The sequence below is a fragment of the Rutilus rutilus genome (assembly GCF_951802725.1).
Source record: "Rutilus rutilus genome assembly, chromosome: 15".
Lineage (NCBI taxonomy): Eukaryota > Metazoa > Chordata > Actinopteri > Cypriniformes > Leuciscidae > Rutilus > Rutilus rutilus.
Genome location: NC_140220.1, coordinates 8,293,640 through 8,307,715, shown reverse-complemented (window position 1 = coordinate 8,307,715; position 14,076 = coordinate 8,293,640). Strand labels below are relative to the sequence as shown.

The 14,076-nt window shown below is 39.2% G+C and overlaps 1 protein-coding gene across 1 annotated transcript in view; it reads left to right on the top strand.

Annotated features, from left to right (window-relative positions):
• man1a1 (mannosidase, alpha, class 1A, member 1) overlaps window positions 1–14,076 on the top strand; it is a 111,080-nt gene that overhangs the window by 70,752 nt on the left and 26,252 nt on the right. Inside the window, exon 5 of the mRNA XM_084432358.1 lies at window positions 322–416. Within this exon, the coding sequence (XP_084288484.1) occupies window positions 322–416 (95 nt within the window). The remainder of the gene's footprint in view (window positions 1–321; window positions 417–14,076) is intronic.

The window sequence follows — 14,076 nt, the reverse complement described above, 5'->3', positions numbered from 1 at the left end:
CCCTGATGGTTTGAAATGTCAGAGGAGTAGGGCCAGATAGCAGACAGAAGATGACAGACAGGCAGCAGGTTTACAGCGGGCCGCATGCCCTCATCTTATCTGCTGTTATCAGCCGTCTCCCAAATCCAGCTCTCAGCAGAATATCAATGCCTCTCTTTCTGTCAGCTGACTCTGTGTATCATGCAAATATGACTGATAAAATAAATATGGTGAGTTTATGGGAAGGCAGGGGCAGCCAGAGGTTACACGGCTCTGCTGTTGCTCTGTGTAGATGAGGTTAGACTAACCTCTATGTGTCTGTCTGTCTTTCTTTCACTTCAGGTGTTCAGGAAAAAAGCTGTTGAACTAGGAGAGAAGCTGTTGCCGGCTTTTAAGACCCCGACTGGCATCCCCTGGGCTCTCCTCAACCTAAAGAGGTCAGTGACGCACAAACAAACACATTTCCACATGAACTCCTGAGGCTTTCTTCAGCCAAGCAGGTCAGATCTCTCCACTGCATGTCTTATTAACTCACAAGCGCTGTATCTGAATCCTCAAACCGAGCAGCGGCTCTCCGTCACCTGTGCATCCGGTCCTTCGAGATATGATAATGAGTAAACAGTCTGGTGGGATTATTTTGTTGCAGAAACCATTTTCTGCAGGAGCGATTTTCTGACTAAGTGTAAATGCTGCTTTCTTTGCTGTCAGTCGTCTTATGCTGTTATTCCTGTTTTGTAATATTTGGCATATTTCAGCCTAGCTTGGTCTCAGAAATGTCTATTAATATAAGGAGTGTTAAATGAGATGCAGATCCATTAATTAAGATCCATAAAATGAATGCTCTATTGCAATATGTAGCCAATCACCACAGAAAAGTATTTTTTGGTTAGCTATATATTGTATTATTAATTATGGTTACCTACATCATAAATTGGATACTACTTATTAACCAGCAGTGTTATTTTAGTATTATTTGCATACTTGTAAAGTATTTGTTAGTATTTTGATTTAGTTTTTATTTTTATATTTACAGTTAAAGTTTTCATCAAAGTAATTTTGTGATGTGCTTTTTTATCATTTAAAAAAAAAAATTGTTCTGTTTAGCTTTAATTCGTTTTTAGTTCAGGTATAGTCATTTTAGTACTTAAGTTTATTTAAGTTTGTTTTTCATCTGATATTTATTTTATTTCAGCTTTATTTCAATTAACGAAAATATTTTTATAGTTTTTTTTTTAGTTAACAATAGCAACACTGCTAACCAGATTTGATCACTCTAGTCTCATTTTAACATTTATATTGTTTAAGTCTTTTGGCTAGCCTGGCTAACGTCAGACCTCGTCTCATTGAGACGTGGTCTGGGAACCCGTTTTCTCGTATTTGAGGCGTGGTTTACGAATGCCCAGAGCCGTTTATTGGGCGCTACGAATGTCTATCAAATGCGCCTGTACGTAGCTCATAGCCAATCGTTTCAATTATACCAGATGACGTATGTAGAGCGACAGAAATTCGACGAGGAAGAAGACGAAATAAACTTGCGTTCTAAACTACTTAGAACACTATCTAAGGCCTCATCGAAAGGTAACTTCGCATCTGCTGCCATGTTGGATCCATAGATATAAACAAACTGCTTCGGTGTGTCGCATAGACGTCGTCATCGTCTTGCTGCTTCCTCCCCGTTCTGTGATTGGTTCCCTTTTTGAGGGGAAAATCTGGTCCAGGCTGCCTAGCAGCGTGAATCAAATCGCACAGCGCGCAAGGCAGCATGGGGAAACCCAGGCTATCTTTTGGCAGTAATTAAAAAATAATAATAATAATAATAAAAAAAAGATTATTGCTTATTTCTTGCCCGGTTGACTTCAGCTGTAATTCCTCTACTGTAAATGTGATTTTGTTTGTGACAGACAGGTCATAATTGTTCTCTGTGGTAATTGACAACATGTCAAAAACATGTTCCTTTAAGACCTATATCCATTAAATTGTTTGAGCTTTAGTGGATTACAACAATAGAGTAAGTTAGACATGGTGATATATTCATATATGCGTATGTATTCATGTATGCTATTTCATAATCAAATACCCCTTTTCCACCAAAAAATAACTGGTTCGGAACTGGTGCTGGTTCAACTTGTGAACCTTCTCAGAACCTGTTTGTTTTTCCACTGACTAGAGAGCCCAGCGAACGACGTCGTTACGTCACTGTGCTTTCCTAGAAACGCTTGCGCCAAATTCAAGCATAACAATTACAATGGCGGACTACATTGTCTTTCTGCAAATGTTTCTCCTGGCTTTGCGATCCTATATTGGGGTCAGAAGAAGACGTTTAGAACACATTTGTGCTGCTCGTCTGGATAGACGGAGGTTACGTTTGAGAAGTTCGACAATACCCCCGCCCCCAGCCCCCGACGTAAGCATGACGTGGTAAACGGTTCTAGTCCAGCAAAGAGTTGGTGCCGCTTTGGAACCAATTTTCCTGGCCGAGAACCGGTTCTTTGGCTGTCGAAACACAAAGAACTGGTTCGCGAGTAGGCACCGGCTCCGAACCGGCACCAGCCGGAAAAGGGGTAAAAGACGGGTTTTGGCAGTGTAAGTGAGACTTTGATCATAAGTACATCTAAAGGCAGACGTGTATGTGTGTTTGTATAGATGAACTCTAGTTTTATTTCATACTAGTGCTGGGTGATTTGACTATATACCATGTGGTGGTCGAAATGTCAATGAGTAAAGATTTTTATTTATAGGGTACCTCTGTAGATCAATTTGCAAAAGTCAAGACAACGAGTTAAGTCGTTTGCAATAATACATGTGCGTCATATATTCAAGAGGGTTGTGTTTTTTAGCAGCTTCAGACATAACTCATCCAATAAGAATTGATTTTGATTTGTATTTGAGATATATAACATTATTTACACTGATACCAGAATTATTGTGCATCTTTTGATTTCCTTCCATTACTTTCCATGAAAAATAATAATAATAATAATTAAATAGATTTCATTTAAGTATTTGATTCACTGTATGTTGATAATTTGTTGATGTTTTGATAATAGACCATAAGATAATAGACCACTTTCATGCACCTATAAGTATCAGGGTCGAGCTCCCAGATGTCCTGGTGTGTGATGGATGTCTGGCCACCCGAGCTCTTCAGTCGGAGACAAGCAGGAAGTCACTGCAGAGATCCTGAGAAAGACAACCTGTCAGATAATCTGATTGGATGAGTTATCCCTCGACTGACATACTACCTAACATTTGTCTTTATGCAGTCAGGCACCGCTGGCGAGGACAATGCAAAATGAGTGGGCGGCACATGGCAGAGAACAGAAACATACTTCAATGTTTATCAAAGCTTTTCCTATTAGCTTGAGTGTCTAGGGTGTGTTTCCTTGTTTAAACTGCTGTAGAACTGGAGTGAAGTGCTCTGACAAATGCTCTAAATGGAGCGGCCGAGCATTTACCATTTTATAACAAGGAGCAGCTAATAACACAGCTACAGGACAAATGGTTTTCAGTTCCTGTCAGTAAATATAGCTTTCCACCATATCTGCACTTAGCACAAGTGCTCCTATCACCTCTAGCGAAGGCCCTTACGTCTCTTCATGTGGGTCACCTACATCGTTACTCCACATCGCTAATGCTGTTCGCTTCCACGCTATTGTTCGCTTTGGCTCGAGGCACCTGTGGTGCCGCGGTGTGCCTGTAATTTGTGTCGCAGACCCTTTTCAGACTGTATGTGCTAATGTAAGTGTATTCATCTAATGTGCAGAAGTATCCTAATGCATCTTCATAGAATGTTCACAGTTGAAGGCATTTCAAAGAAAGCCAATCTTTTAGTTTGTAAAAGGATTTTCTGGTTTTTATGGGCTTTTAATGGCTGAATATGACAGGATAGTGGAGAGACACAGGTAATAATCAGGGGAGAGAGAGAGGGGTCATGGGAAACTCAGTTCGAAAGTAGTATTGAACTCAAACCAATGTGTGAGATATATCTATATCTATATCTATATCTATCTATCTATCTATCTCTCTCTCTGTCTCTTTATCTCTCTATCTCACTCCGCCCAAGTAGCAGTGCTTCGCCTTCTGAGAATATAGTTCGCAGTATGTATACGGTTAGAAGATGGCTGTGTCTCATGTGACCTTGTTATTTGTACACACTGACTATACAAATCACAACATGTATATAGGAAAATGTTGGCGTTATTTTGTCATCTATTGGGAGCAGTATGCTAGCTGGAGCCATTTACCTCCAGTCTTTGTGCTAAGCTAGGCTAGCGGTGGGTGCGTCAGACAGAGTTACGGTACGCACGGAGATGAGAAGGGTATGTCTGGACTTATCTAACTCTGGGGGATACGGTGAATAAGCTAAAGTCCCAAAAAGTCGGCGTGTTCCTTTAAAGATACAGCAGAGTAGTTAATGTTACTCATGGGGTACTTTTGTATCCCTGTATGAACCAACCACATATTAAATGTTTGCTGCCAAAAAAAACCAAAAAAGTTTTTTTTTTACTTTTTTTTTTAAGACCTGTCAGTAATCGAAAGGCGAAATTGACAAAAATGCCCATCTCTAGTTTGTGTAGTTGTGAAGTAGTCATTTATATATTTTCAGTTGCCAGTATGGAAATGCTAGCATAGTCAGTAATGATACCCAATTCAAGATAATTGGAATCCTCAGCCATAAAAAAGGTGAAAGATTGGGTAGCTGGGTCTTTTAACAGTCGGTGACGAGCAGTTGTTTGTTCTGAGGGGTCCTCGGCGGTGCTATCATCCTTGATTTAGCCTTGTGTTCTTCTGTGTTGAAAGCTCTGGAGAGGGGCTCATAATCATATTCAGTGTCTAATGAGAGCATGAATCACAGCGATCGTCAGTTTCTGGGCTATGAGTTCATATTCTCTTCTGAATCGGTTTAATTGAGCAAATATAGAGATATCATCGAAGAGAGCGAGTAGTTATGAAACCCACTTATTAGGAAGAGGTGATAAACAGCTTATATCTAAATTAAAACACAGTATGTTTGGACTGATGTCAGATAACTTTATGCACCCACCAATGAGAGTATTGACCCACTTGCAGCAGCAACTAGCCTCAAGCCAACAGAAATTTGAATTTGTATGACTTATGTGGGCTTTATTATTATGTCGTCTGTCTGCTGTGAGTCCCCAGTGTTCCAGGCAGAGAATTAAAGGCGAGAAAAGACAGAAGAAGAGTCCTCTTTTTACAGACAACCTTGACCCAGATTTGGCTGGAGCAAGACTGAGGGTCTCGACGGATGACTCTCCCTTCACATTGTCGGCTTCCGCTTGCACACCTTTGCTTCAAAGCAATTGACTGCATGAGTGTAACATCTGCTCAGTGCGAACAGTCATAATGTGCAGTCTCTAATTGTCGTATAAAATCGAAATGTCAACGTTTAGTGCTGCTTAGAAACTCACTAAGCATTTGTTCAATTAACTGTAGGATGACGCGACTCCCAGCTTGTTTGAAATGAAACCAGCAGTAAAACTGTCATTATTTGCTCCTTGGTTCTTGACGCAGCTGTTCCCTTTTCCGCTTTGAAAGATTGTTACAATGGGTTAATCCTTGATTGCTACTTTTTATCTCTTAAACACATTTCATTTCACTCTTAGATGACAAATTCTTGAACCAATCCACCCCACACTTTTCTTAGACATTGACAATTTTCATGTGTAAGCACCACTTTGTATCTTTTATTATTGATTGTCAGGCTGATTTTATATGAAAAAGACATACATATTACAGATTGTTATAAAGTCCCCCTGTAGTCAACCATTTTATCCCTTAAAACTCCTCTGATCACCAAAATGACACCAAAATTGTTTTTTTCCTGTGAAAAAAAAAAAAAAAAAAAAATTCTTTACGCTTTAAATTCTTAGCTTGAATGCAACTCTACACCCTTGCTCCATTTAATATACGTGGAACCATGAATATGCTAATTAGCCCCGCCTCCACTAGCTCAGAGATTCACTCGGCCAACTTACTGAGGTAAACGCTGCACAATGGTATCGCTTTTACAACGTCAGACGCATAACGGTGATTAATATGATTAGCCTTTTGTTTGATTATTAATAATGTGTTGATTTAATAATGTGTTGCTAATGTTACATGAACCTAGCCTAGAAATCTAGACGCACCGTAGCGGCAGCAAAATTTATTTTGCAGCCAGTGTGGTCTAGCAACTCTCCGTTGACTTCCGAGCTGGAAAAACCAAACTCAGGTCAGGCCAATCACATCGTGTATAGAGTCGGCGGGGCGGGCTTAACATAATGACGACAGAGTTGCGACGGTTCCCAGCTACTTGAAAACAAAGAATGGCTGCTGCTGCTGGCGAACAGCGGTCTTTCGAATCGGCTTTGGCCGCGACTCTGGAGGACTTGGAGTTAAGCTTTTCTTTGAGAAAAGAGCAAAGAACGGCACTTAAGTCATTTTAAGAAAGGAAGATGTGTTCGGAGTTTTGCCGACTGGATACGGCAAAAGTTTAATATACCAACTAGCCTTCTTCGTTGCTCTGATTGGTTGTAGCGCTATCCTATTGCGTGCAGAGGGATTTTGAGAGACAACCGTTTATCCCGCCCCTCAGATTGAGCCGTGCCAATGGTGAGTTGCCAGACCTAACATCTTGATGTAGGTCTGGCTTGCCAGGCTAACATGAACTGTAATATACATCATACACCTGCTACATTGCTAAATCTACCCGATTTTTTTTTTTTTCTTCATATCAACAGAAAAATATACCGGGATAACCTGGGGCACGTTCAAGTTCAAAACGGTCCGCAACGTTTTGCTACGGTTTCCGGGTTGAACGTCATGTTTCCTGGAAACGGCGTGCACCGGTGTGCAACGGGGTTCGTTTTCTCTTGTTTGGTGGGTGTGTCAGAACTGCAGTCCAATCAGCAGCAACATGCATATAAAGCACGCGGTATTAAATTGAACTCGCACAATGGGTTCAAGGAAAGTAATTTACAAATGTGTTCGATGCAGCTCGATATACGCAACAACTGAGGATATTAGAAGACATATTTGTCGTACGTTTTATTGTAAAAATATAGGATATCAACATAATGATGTAGTTGTTTATATTTTTAGCTTCATTGCAAGTGTATGACATTTGGTATAGAAATAAACAATGGTAATTAAGTGCTTTTCCTAAAAATGAGAGAAAATACAGGGTATTAAAACAGTATGAACTACAAATAAAGTCAGTATGTGAGGCTAAATAGATGTGTTTTAGTCTGAATTAGGTAAGAGTGCTTCCATTTCAGTTTCCACAAATCCCTTCACTCGATTGGGATGTTCTCTTTTGTTCTGGGCGGCAAGTGCAGTAACTGTAACATAGGGCATATTTTGTAGTATTAAACACATATTTATACCGACTTCATCAGGCTCAGAAAATTATTCACTCCAGCTGCCATAGTTGCAACTCTTGCGTCATCAGAACAGTGTGTTCAACGCTGAACGCAGCCCTGACTTCTCTTGAGACTCCCCTGCTAGTTCGCTGTTAATTATATGCTATTATATGCGCCCGCACGTGACCTGATTGGTTACAAGGTAGTTTGTGACGCAAGAAACACCAGCGATTTCAAACCGTGTTTTTGAGACTCTTTTTTTTTTCACTGCAGTTTTAAGGAGAAAATACTGAGCAATGGTGTTGACATGAATTTGCACATGGTTTGTCTTAAAGCATATTAAAAACACCGCATAGACATATAAACGACATTAAAAACGTGATTTTCACCACAGGGGGACTTTAAGAAGAAGAAAAAAAAAAGATCCATACAATTCATTGACTTTCATTTCATGGAAAAACCTTTTTCAAAAACATTTATTACAAGTATTAATAAATGTATTAAGTATTATTTTACAAAAAAAATTTAATTTAACTTTGTCTTTAAGATTCTCATGAATTCCGCTCCTGGAGAGTTTTATGGCGAATGTTGCATTAGATCATCCCTACAATCTGCTACCAAGGACATCCAGCTCTTTAAGCTCCTGAAGTGTGTCAAACGCTCAAGCCATCATCCAGTCCCTGCCCTCATACGCTTCCTCCTGCAGACATAAATTCCTGCAAATTCCACATTTGCTCTCCGTTAACTATTCAAGAGGGGAAGTTTCCCCTCATGCATAAACATACGTCCTTTGTTACGTGTTTTTTGTTTTTTTTGTTTTTTTCTACGTTCCCCTTGGTTAAAGTCGAGCAGCCTGAAGCGTTTCTCTATTTTTACGTTTTCTTCCGTCTCTTCATACAGACGCTCTGTGGTATGAAGAGAAATTTGCCTGCTTTCCTGCACATCCTCTTCTTTTACCCTTTCTGTCGTCAGCCCATCTAGTCGTGCACATGTGACTGTTGACCCCTGTTGCTGAGTTTTTCAACATCCTCTGCTCAGTGAATTATTTTCCATGTTCATTTTTTCCACAGCTTATCTCTCCTCTGCACTCCTTCCTGGTGCCTTTTATGAGAGCTTGAAAGGCAGATAAAGGATTCCAAAATCAAATTTACCGTGCCACCTGTCTGACATCACTTTAATTCTGTTTAACCTCATTCGCTTGAAATAAACTGAAGAGTCCTGCATGCTGCATGGTCACTAGAAGAGCAAAGTCATTGAATACAAGCTGGTTAAGGCCTTGCTTCTAACATCGGAGCATCTAATTCTAGATATACCCTTTTTGAATAGTGTACTCATGCCGAAGAGCTGGAATAGGTAAAAAAAACTAGCAAAACAAAAAAACTTTTTTTTTACATTGGAGGTTTTCACCATAGAAATTAGTGGAGCTTGCAAACAAACCATCACAGTTAATATTACTCGTACCTCAGAGTATTAAAATGAATTCATACTTGCGTGATTGGATGGCATTCAGGGATTTCTGGTTACTTAACAGTGTCTGTTGATAATGTAACAAAGTTCAGCAAATTTGCAGTTTTATGCAGTTAAGCTGTGAATGGGGAATTTTTATACTCACCCAGTCGGGCCAGATTTCTGCTTGCCCTGACAACATTTACACTAGCCCCCAAAAATAGTTTTTTTTTATTGTTTTTTTATTTATTATGAATTAATTTAGAATGTTGGCCTGGTTTCACAGAAAAGGCTTAGACTAAGCCAGGGTTAAGCCTTAATTTAATTAGGATATTTAAGTAGCTTTTATAAATGTGCCTTAGGAAAAAAAACATTGTTGGTGTGCATCTTGAGACAAAACAATATATTTTAAGATATGTCAGTGCTTTCTTTTAAGTTGCTTTCAGTTAAAGGGTTAGTTCACCCAAAAATGAAATTTCTTTCAGTAATTACTCACCCTAATGTTGTTCCAACCCCGTAAGACTTTTGTTCATCTTCGGAACACAAATTAAGATATTTTTGATGAAATCTGAGTGCTGGATCACTCCTCCACAGGCTTATGGACACTATAACTTGCTGGCCCATAAAATGTATTAAAGACATCGTTAATATAGTCCAAGTGTCTGTGTTGCACGTCACCATGCATCACACACATGACCAGCGTCAGCCAATAGTGAGCCTACGTGGTGACGTGCAACACAGACGCGCTGCGCAAAAACACTACGTAAACTAACTCGAGGCACAGAGAGAGAATGAAATTAATTCTTTCTTTTTTTCACACAAAAAGTATTCTCGTCGCTTTATAAACTTAAGATTGAGCCACTGGAGTCACTTGGACTATTATTAATGATGTCTTTAATACATTTTCTGGGCCAGCAAGTTATAGTGTCCATAAGTCTGTGGAGGAGTGATCCAGCACTCAGATTTAATCAAAAATATCTTAATTTGTGTTCCGAAGATGAACGAAAGTCTTACGGGGTTGGAACAACATGAGGGTGAGTAATTACTGACAGAATTTTCAAATTCAACAGTACAATACATTTTAAGGCAATCACTGTTCGACATCATATCTCCTGTTGAGAAAAATGTTTACATTATTATGCAGAAACCAAAGTTTTATTTCAGAGAGACTGTAAAGAGATCTATTTCTGGTTCCTTATAGAGTAGTACTCACTTAGTTTAGTATGTGCAATTTTTCACCCAGCGCATGATGAAATCCCTTTAATAACATTTAAGGGCTCTTTGATTTTTGGACCGGAAATCAATCACTCAGAACACCCTAGCAACCACGTTGCAGCACACTAGAAACAAATCAGAACAACACTTTAGCATCATGACAAGTTTTGCACAAACACCAGTCACTTTCTTTCACATAAATGTTGAAAATCTATTTATCCCTGATGGTAATGATGTATTTGTACATGCAGCAGTGAGTCACACCAGTGGAACAAGCATGCACGCTTGAATAAGAAACACTCAAGAAAGTTATAGAGAATCAACACTAATTTTCTATTGAGGTGGGTAAATGTGCCTTTCACATAATGAATTCATCTCATCGGCAAGACAGTAACTGCTTTACGATTGCACCTCGCTGAGATGTTCAGTGTTGGTTGGAAGCGCAAGCGTCATAACGGCGCTTTGAATAGGCCACACGCTGCGCGCTTTTCTGCCGTCATTTTCCCCTCCAGATAATTGATGTCCTCTAAATGGTATTTTACAATTGTTCGCATTTATTTCAGTTACTCATCTTTTACGGGCATACGTAGGGGTTACATAACAGGCATGTTTATGCCTGATGGATGCTTTTGAGAGGGTTTGATGAGGCTATTTCTTCTGGTCTTGCAAAAAAAAAAAAAAACTAGGAGAAAGCAAAAAGTCAAATAATAATGAGACCTTACTCTCCTCTCTCCCTCCTCCGAGAGCAGCTGCTCCGTTTGATCCATTTTTAGGACTCTCATCTCACCCCCAACGGAAAAAAAAAAAATCGAACAAGATTACGGAAAATTGTTCTATGGTTTAATTGAGCTTTACATTAAGCATATGTCAGGGAGTAAAGAATGGTATAAATGTGTTTTTTTGTGTGTGTTTTTTACTAATCTCTGTTTTATTATGACAAACGGCTGAGTCGCCACCGTTCCCCGGGTGCTTAAACTCTCGCTGGGTAATCAATTCAGAAGACTTGGGCTGTTAGGAATATGTGCGTGATGTGATTAGCCTAATTTCAGTGGTATTTTGCTGTTGCTCGGTGCTAGAGCAGTCAAAACCGTTACATTTGCCGTTTTATTGTCTGCAAAGTTAAACGTATTGCATCCTGTCAGATCAATATCACTGTTTTGCGGGGTACGACAGCTTTATAGATCCCTGTAATGTATAGCATGCATATGTGGCATCTGGCCTACATAATTGAATTGTTAGGTTGTGAACAAGAGATATGGAGAGAGTGTCATTGTGTGACTGGTCTGATGTCAAACATAAAGGCTAACTCCTTGCAGCCTGAGGATACATGAGCTTTGGTTCATTTGGTGGAGTTCTTATTTCACTCCAGCGCTAGTTAATTATTCAGGCTAATGGTATTTTCTCTGAGCTCTGGCAGATAATTTGTTATGTATCCCCCCTTACTGCTCATTATTAAGTGTCCTACTGCTGGGACATAGGCCTACATAGAGAGACAGCTGGGAAAGAACTACCTTATAGGACAGTGCTGTTTTTGGAGAGGTGTGTACACTATCTAGCTAATTTCTAAAATAAACAAACAAAAAATTCAGTCAAGGACATTTTACATTAGTCATGTTACAGATATTATGTCCATTTATTTATTTACCCATTTACTTATTTATTTAGCTTAGCTGTTTTGTGCAAAAAGAAAGTGTGTGTTTGTGTGTACCACATAATATATACTACAATATATAGTATTGTAGTGAATCAATGAGTCATTCATTCAGTCAAATCTTTCAAAAATGCTGATTCATTTAGTAAAGAAACAACACATGATTGTCTTTATGATTGAGTCTTTGAATCATTTACTCAATTGATTTTTCAAGGGATGAAACAAATGTTGTTGTTTTTTGTTAACTTTGAGTCATAAACATGGATAACTTTAGGAAATTAATTTAGGCATGCAGCAGATGCTTATTTACTTATTAACTTTTAATTCATTGTTTATCGAACTGCTTTTTTTGTAATAAAGCTATTTTATTCCCATGTGTATATAAATGCATAGGTGTGGTTGTGTGTGTGATAAGACTACTGCTACAAATTGACATGAAACGGTAACAAAATTTGCAAGCGATTTTCATACCAAAATCATTTACATCAAGCGTGACCTAAATTTCTGTCAGCCTCTGAGGAAAGTTTGCATACCTAAACAAAAGTGAAACACATGGTCATTCACACATCTATTTTGCGTAATTGTTTGGTAACATGACTCAAATTTACATATTGAATAGTAGACAAAAAAGACTTTCTGTTAATAGTATTTAAATGAAATACAAACCCTATAAAAGTGAATGTTGTTATAATTGACTGTACTTAATTTTACTGTACGGAACTGTAATGAAAACTTTAAACTTTGTGTTAAATAGGGATGCACCGATCATGAAAATCTTATTTTTGGCCGGTTGACCGGTGCATCTCTAGTGTTAAATACCATCTTGGGCCGTCTATAAAGGAATCATCTATATCTGTGTTTCTCTACCCGTGGGTCACTAGACCGTTTTGAGTGGGTCGCACAGTGTCAAACAAACAGCTATTTAATAGCCTTACCTTATACTGTTTATTCATCACTGTTAGTGATATTCTTACAATTTAGGTGTATGTGCAGTAAAGTGGAACAGTACTAGAACTTAGAAATTTCAGTAAGGAGCCTGTATGTTCATTTAGTTGTTTGCCTGGCATCACTTTTCCCTTCATTTTCCAACATTTCTGTTACATGCTTTAATCATCTGTGTAATGAAAAACAAATTGGTTTGGCACAGCTCAGGGCTCTACATTAATATTTGCTTAGGAGCGCTCTTGCCCTTATGGGTACAGTCTGCGTTTGTTTTTTTAAGACTGCAAAACTAATGTGTGGCAATACAACATATGCACAATCAGGCACTGAAAAAACTGAATATATTAAATATGTAGTACTGCAACAATTCTGAAGCATAGGATTGCTCTGGGACGAAGTTCTCTCGAATTGACAGGCGGCAGACCTGAGTGAACATCCGATTCGAGACGGGGCTCAGTAGTTTCGGGATTTCTTCGCTGTATTCTCGCTTTTTGCTTGCAGGTTTCTCTCTAGAGCTCCCCCCACAGCTTCGGATTAGATATTTGACAACACTGTTGTAAAAACTCGTTGGCGATTCTCAGACACCAGAGGCTATAGATCAACGACATCAAAGCAGATGGGACATTCTTTAAAACGTCTTCTTCATTCGGGTTGAAGCGTGATGGAGCGCAATAATGACAGCATTTTAGCAGATTTCTTTTGGCCGTAAAGCAATTGTTTACATCGCGAGACCTGATATCACGCGATACTTCCTGACGCGGCGGCCCGCCGGCCCAAAGTTGCAAGTGCGGATTTTCCGCTCACGGGCACCAGGGGGGTGCGAAATGACCACCATTCAACCCCAACTAAGTAATATAACCATTCCAATGACTCTGAAGCTGTTCAGTTAAGGTAAAAAAGTTGCTTAGATCACCTTTAAAAGTACACTATGTAACTTTTGGCCCCCTAGCGGTTAAAAACAAAACTGCATGCGTTTTTCAGAAGAACATTGTTTTGGTTGTGCTTCGGCTCTGCGTAACAGATGAATAATGACCCTTCACAATAGATAATGCTTTACAATGAACTCTGTTAGAGCTACTTATGGCAATTTATCTATTCAGTAAAATACTTTACTCACCTATTGAGTAATAAAAATGGCATCTTGTCGCTTTTATCATTTTAATTTTGCAACAGTTAGTTGACAGGAAGCAAAGTTGAAGATAGAGAGTGAGGTGGGATCGGGAAAGGTCCACGAGCCTGAACTCGAACACGGGACACAACCTGAAGCACAACTTCACTATATGTCTGCACGCTGCCCACGAGGCTATTGGTGCCGACTGCTTTTACAACATTTAAGCCAAGCCAATGTTGATTCTCGTTTTATTCCGAGATCTGACGCATTCTCTGTTTCACAGCAGAGTCTCCTTAAAACGGGTGATTTCCCCGGAGGTTTTGGGTTTTCCCCAAAGTGACAGTGAACACATTAATAATGTTGCAAAAGAT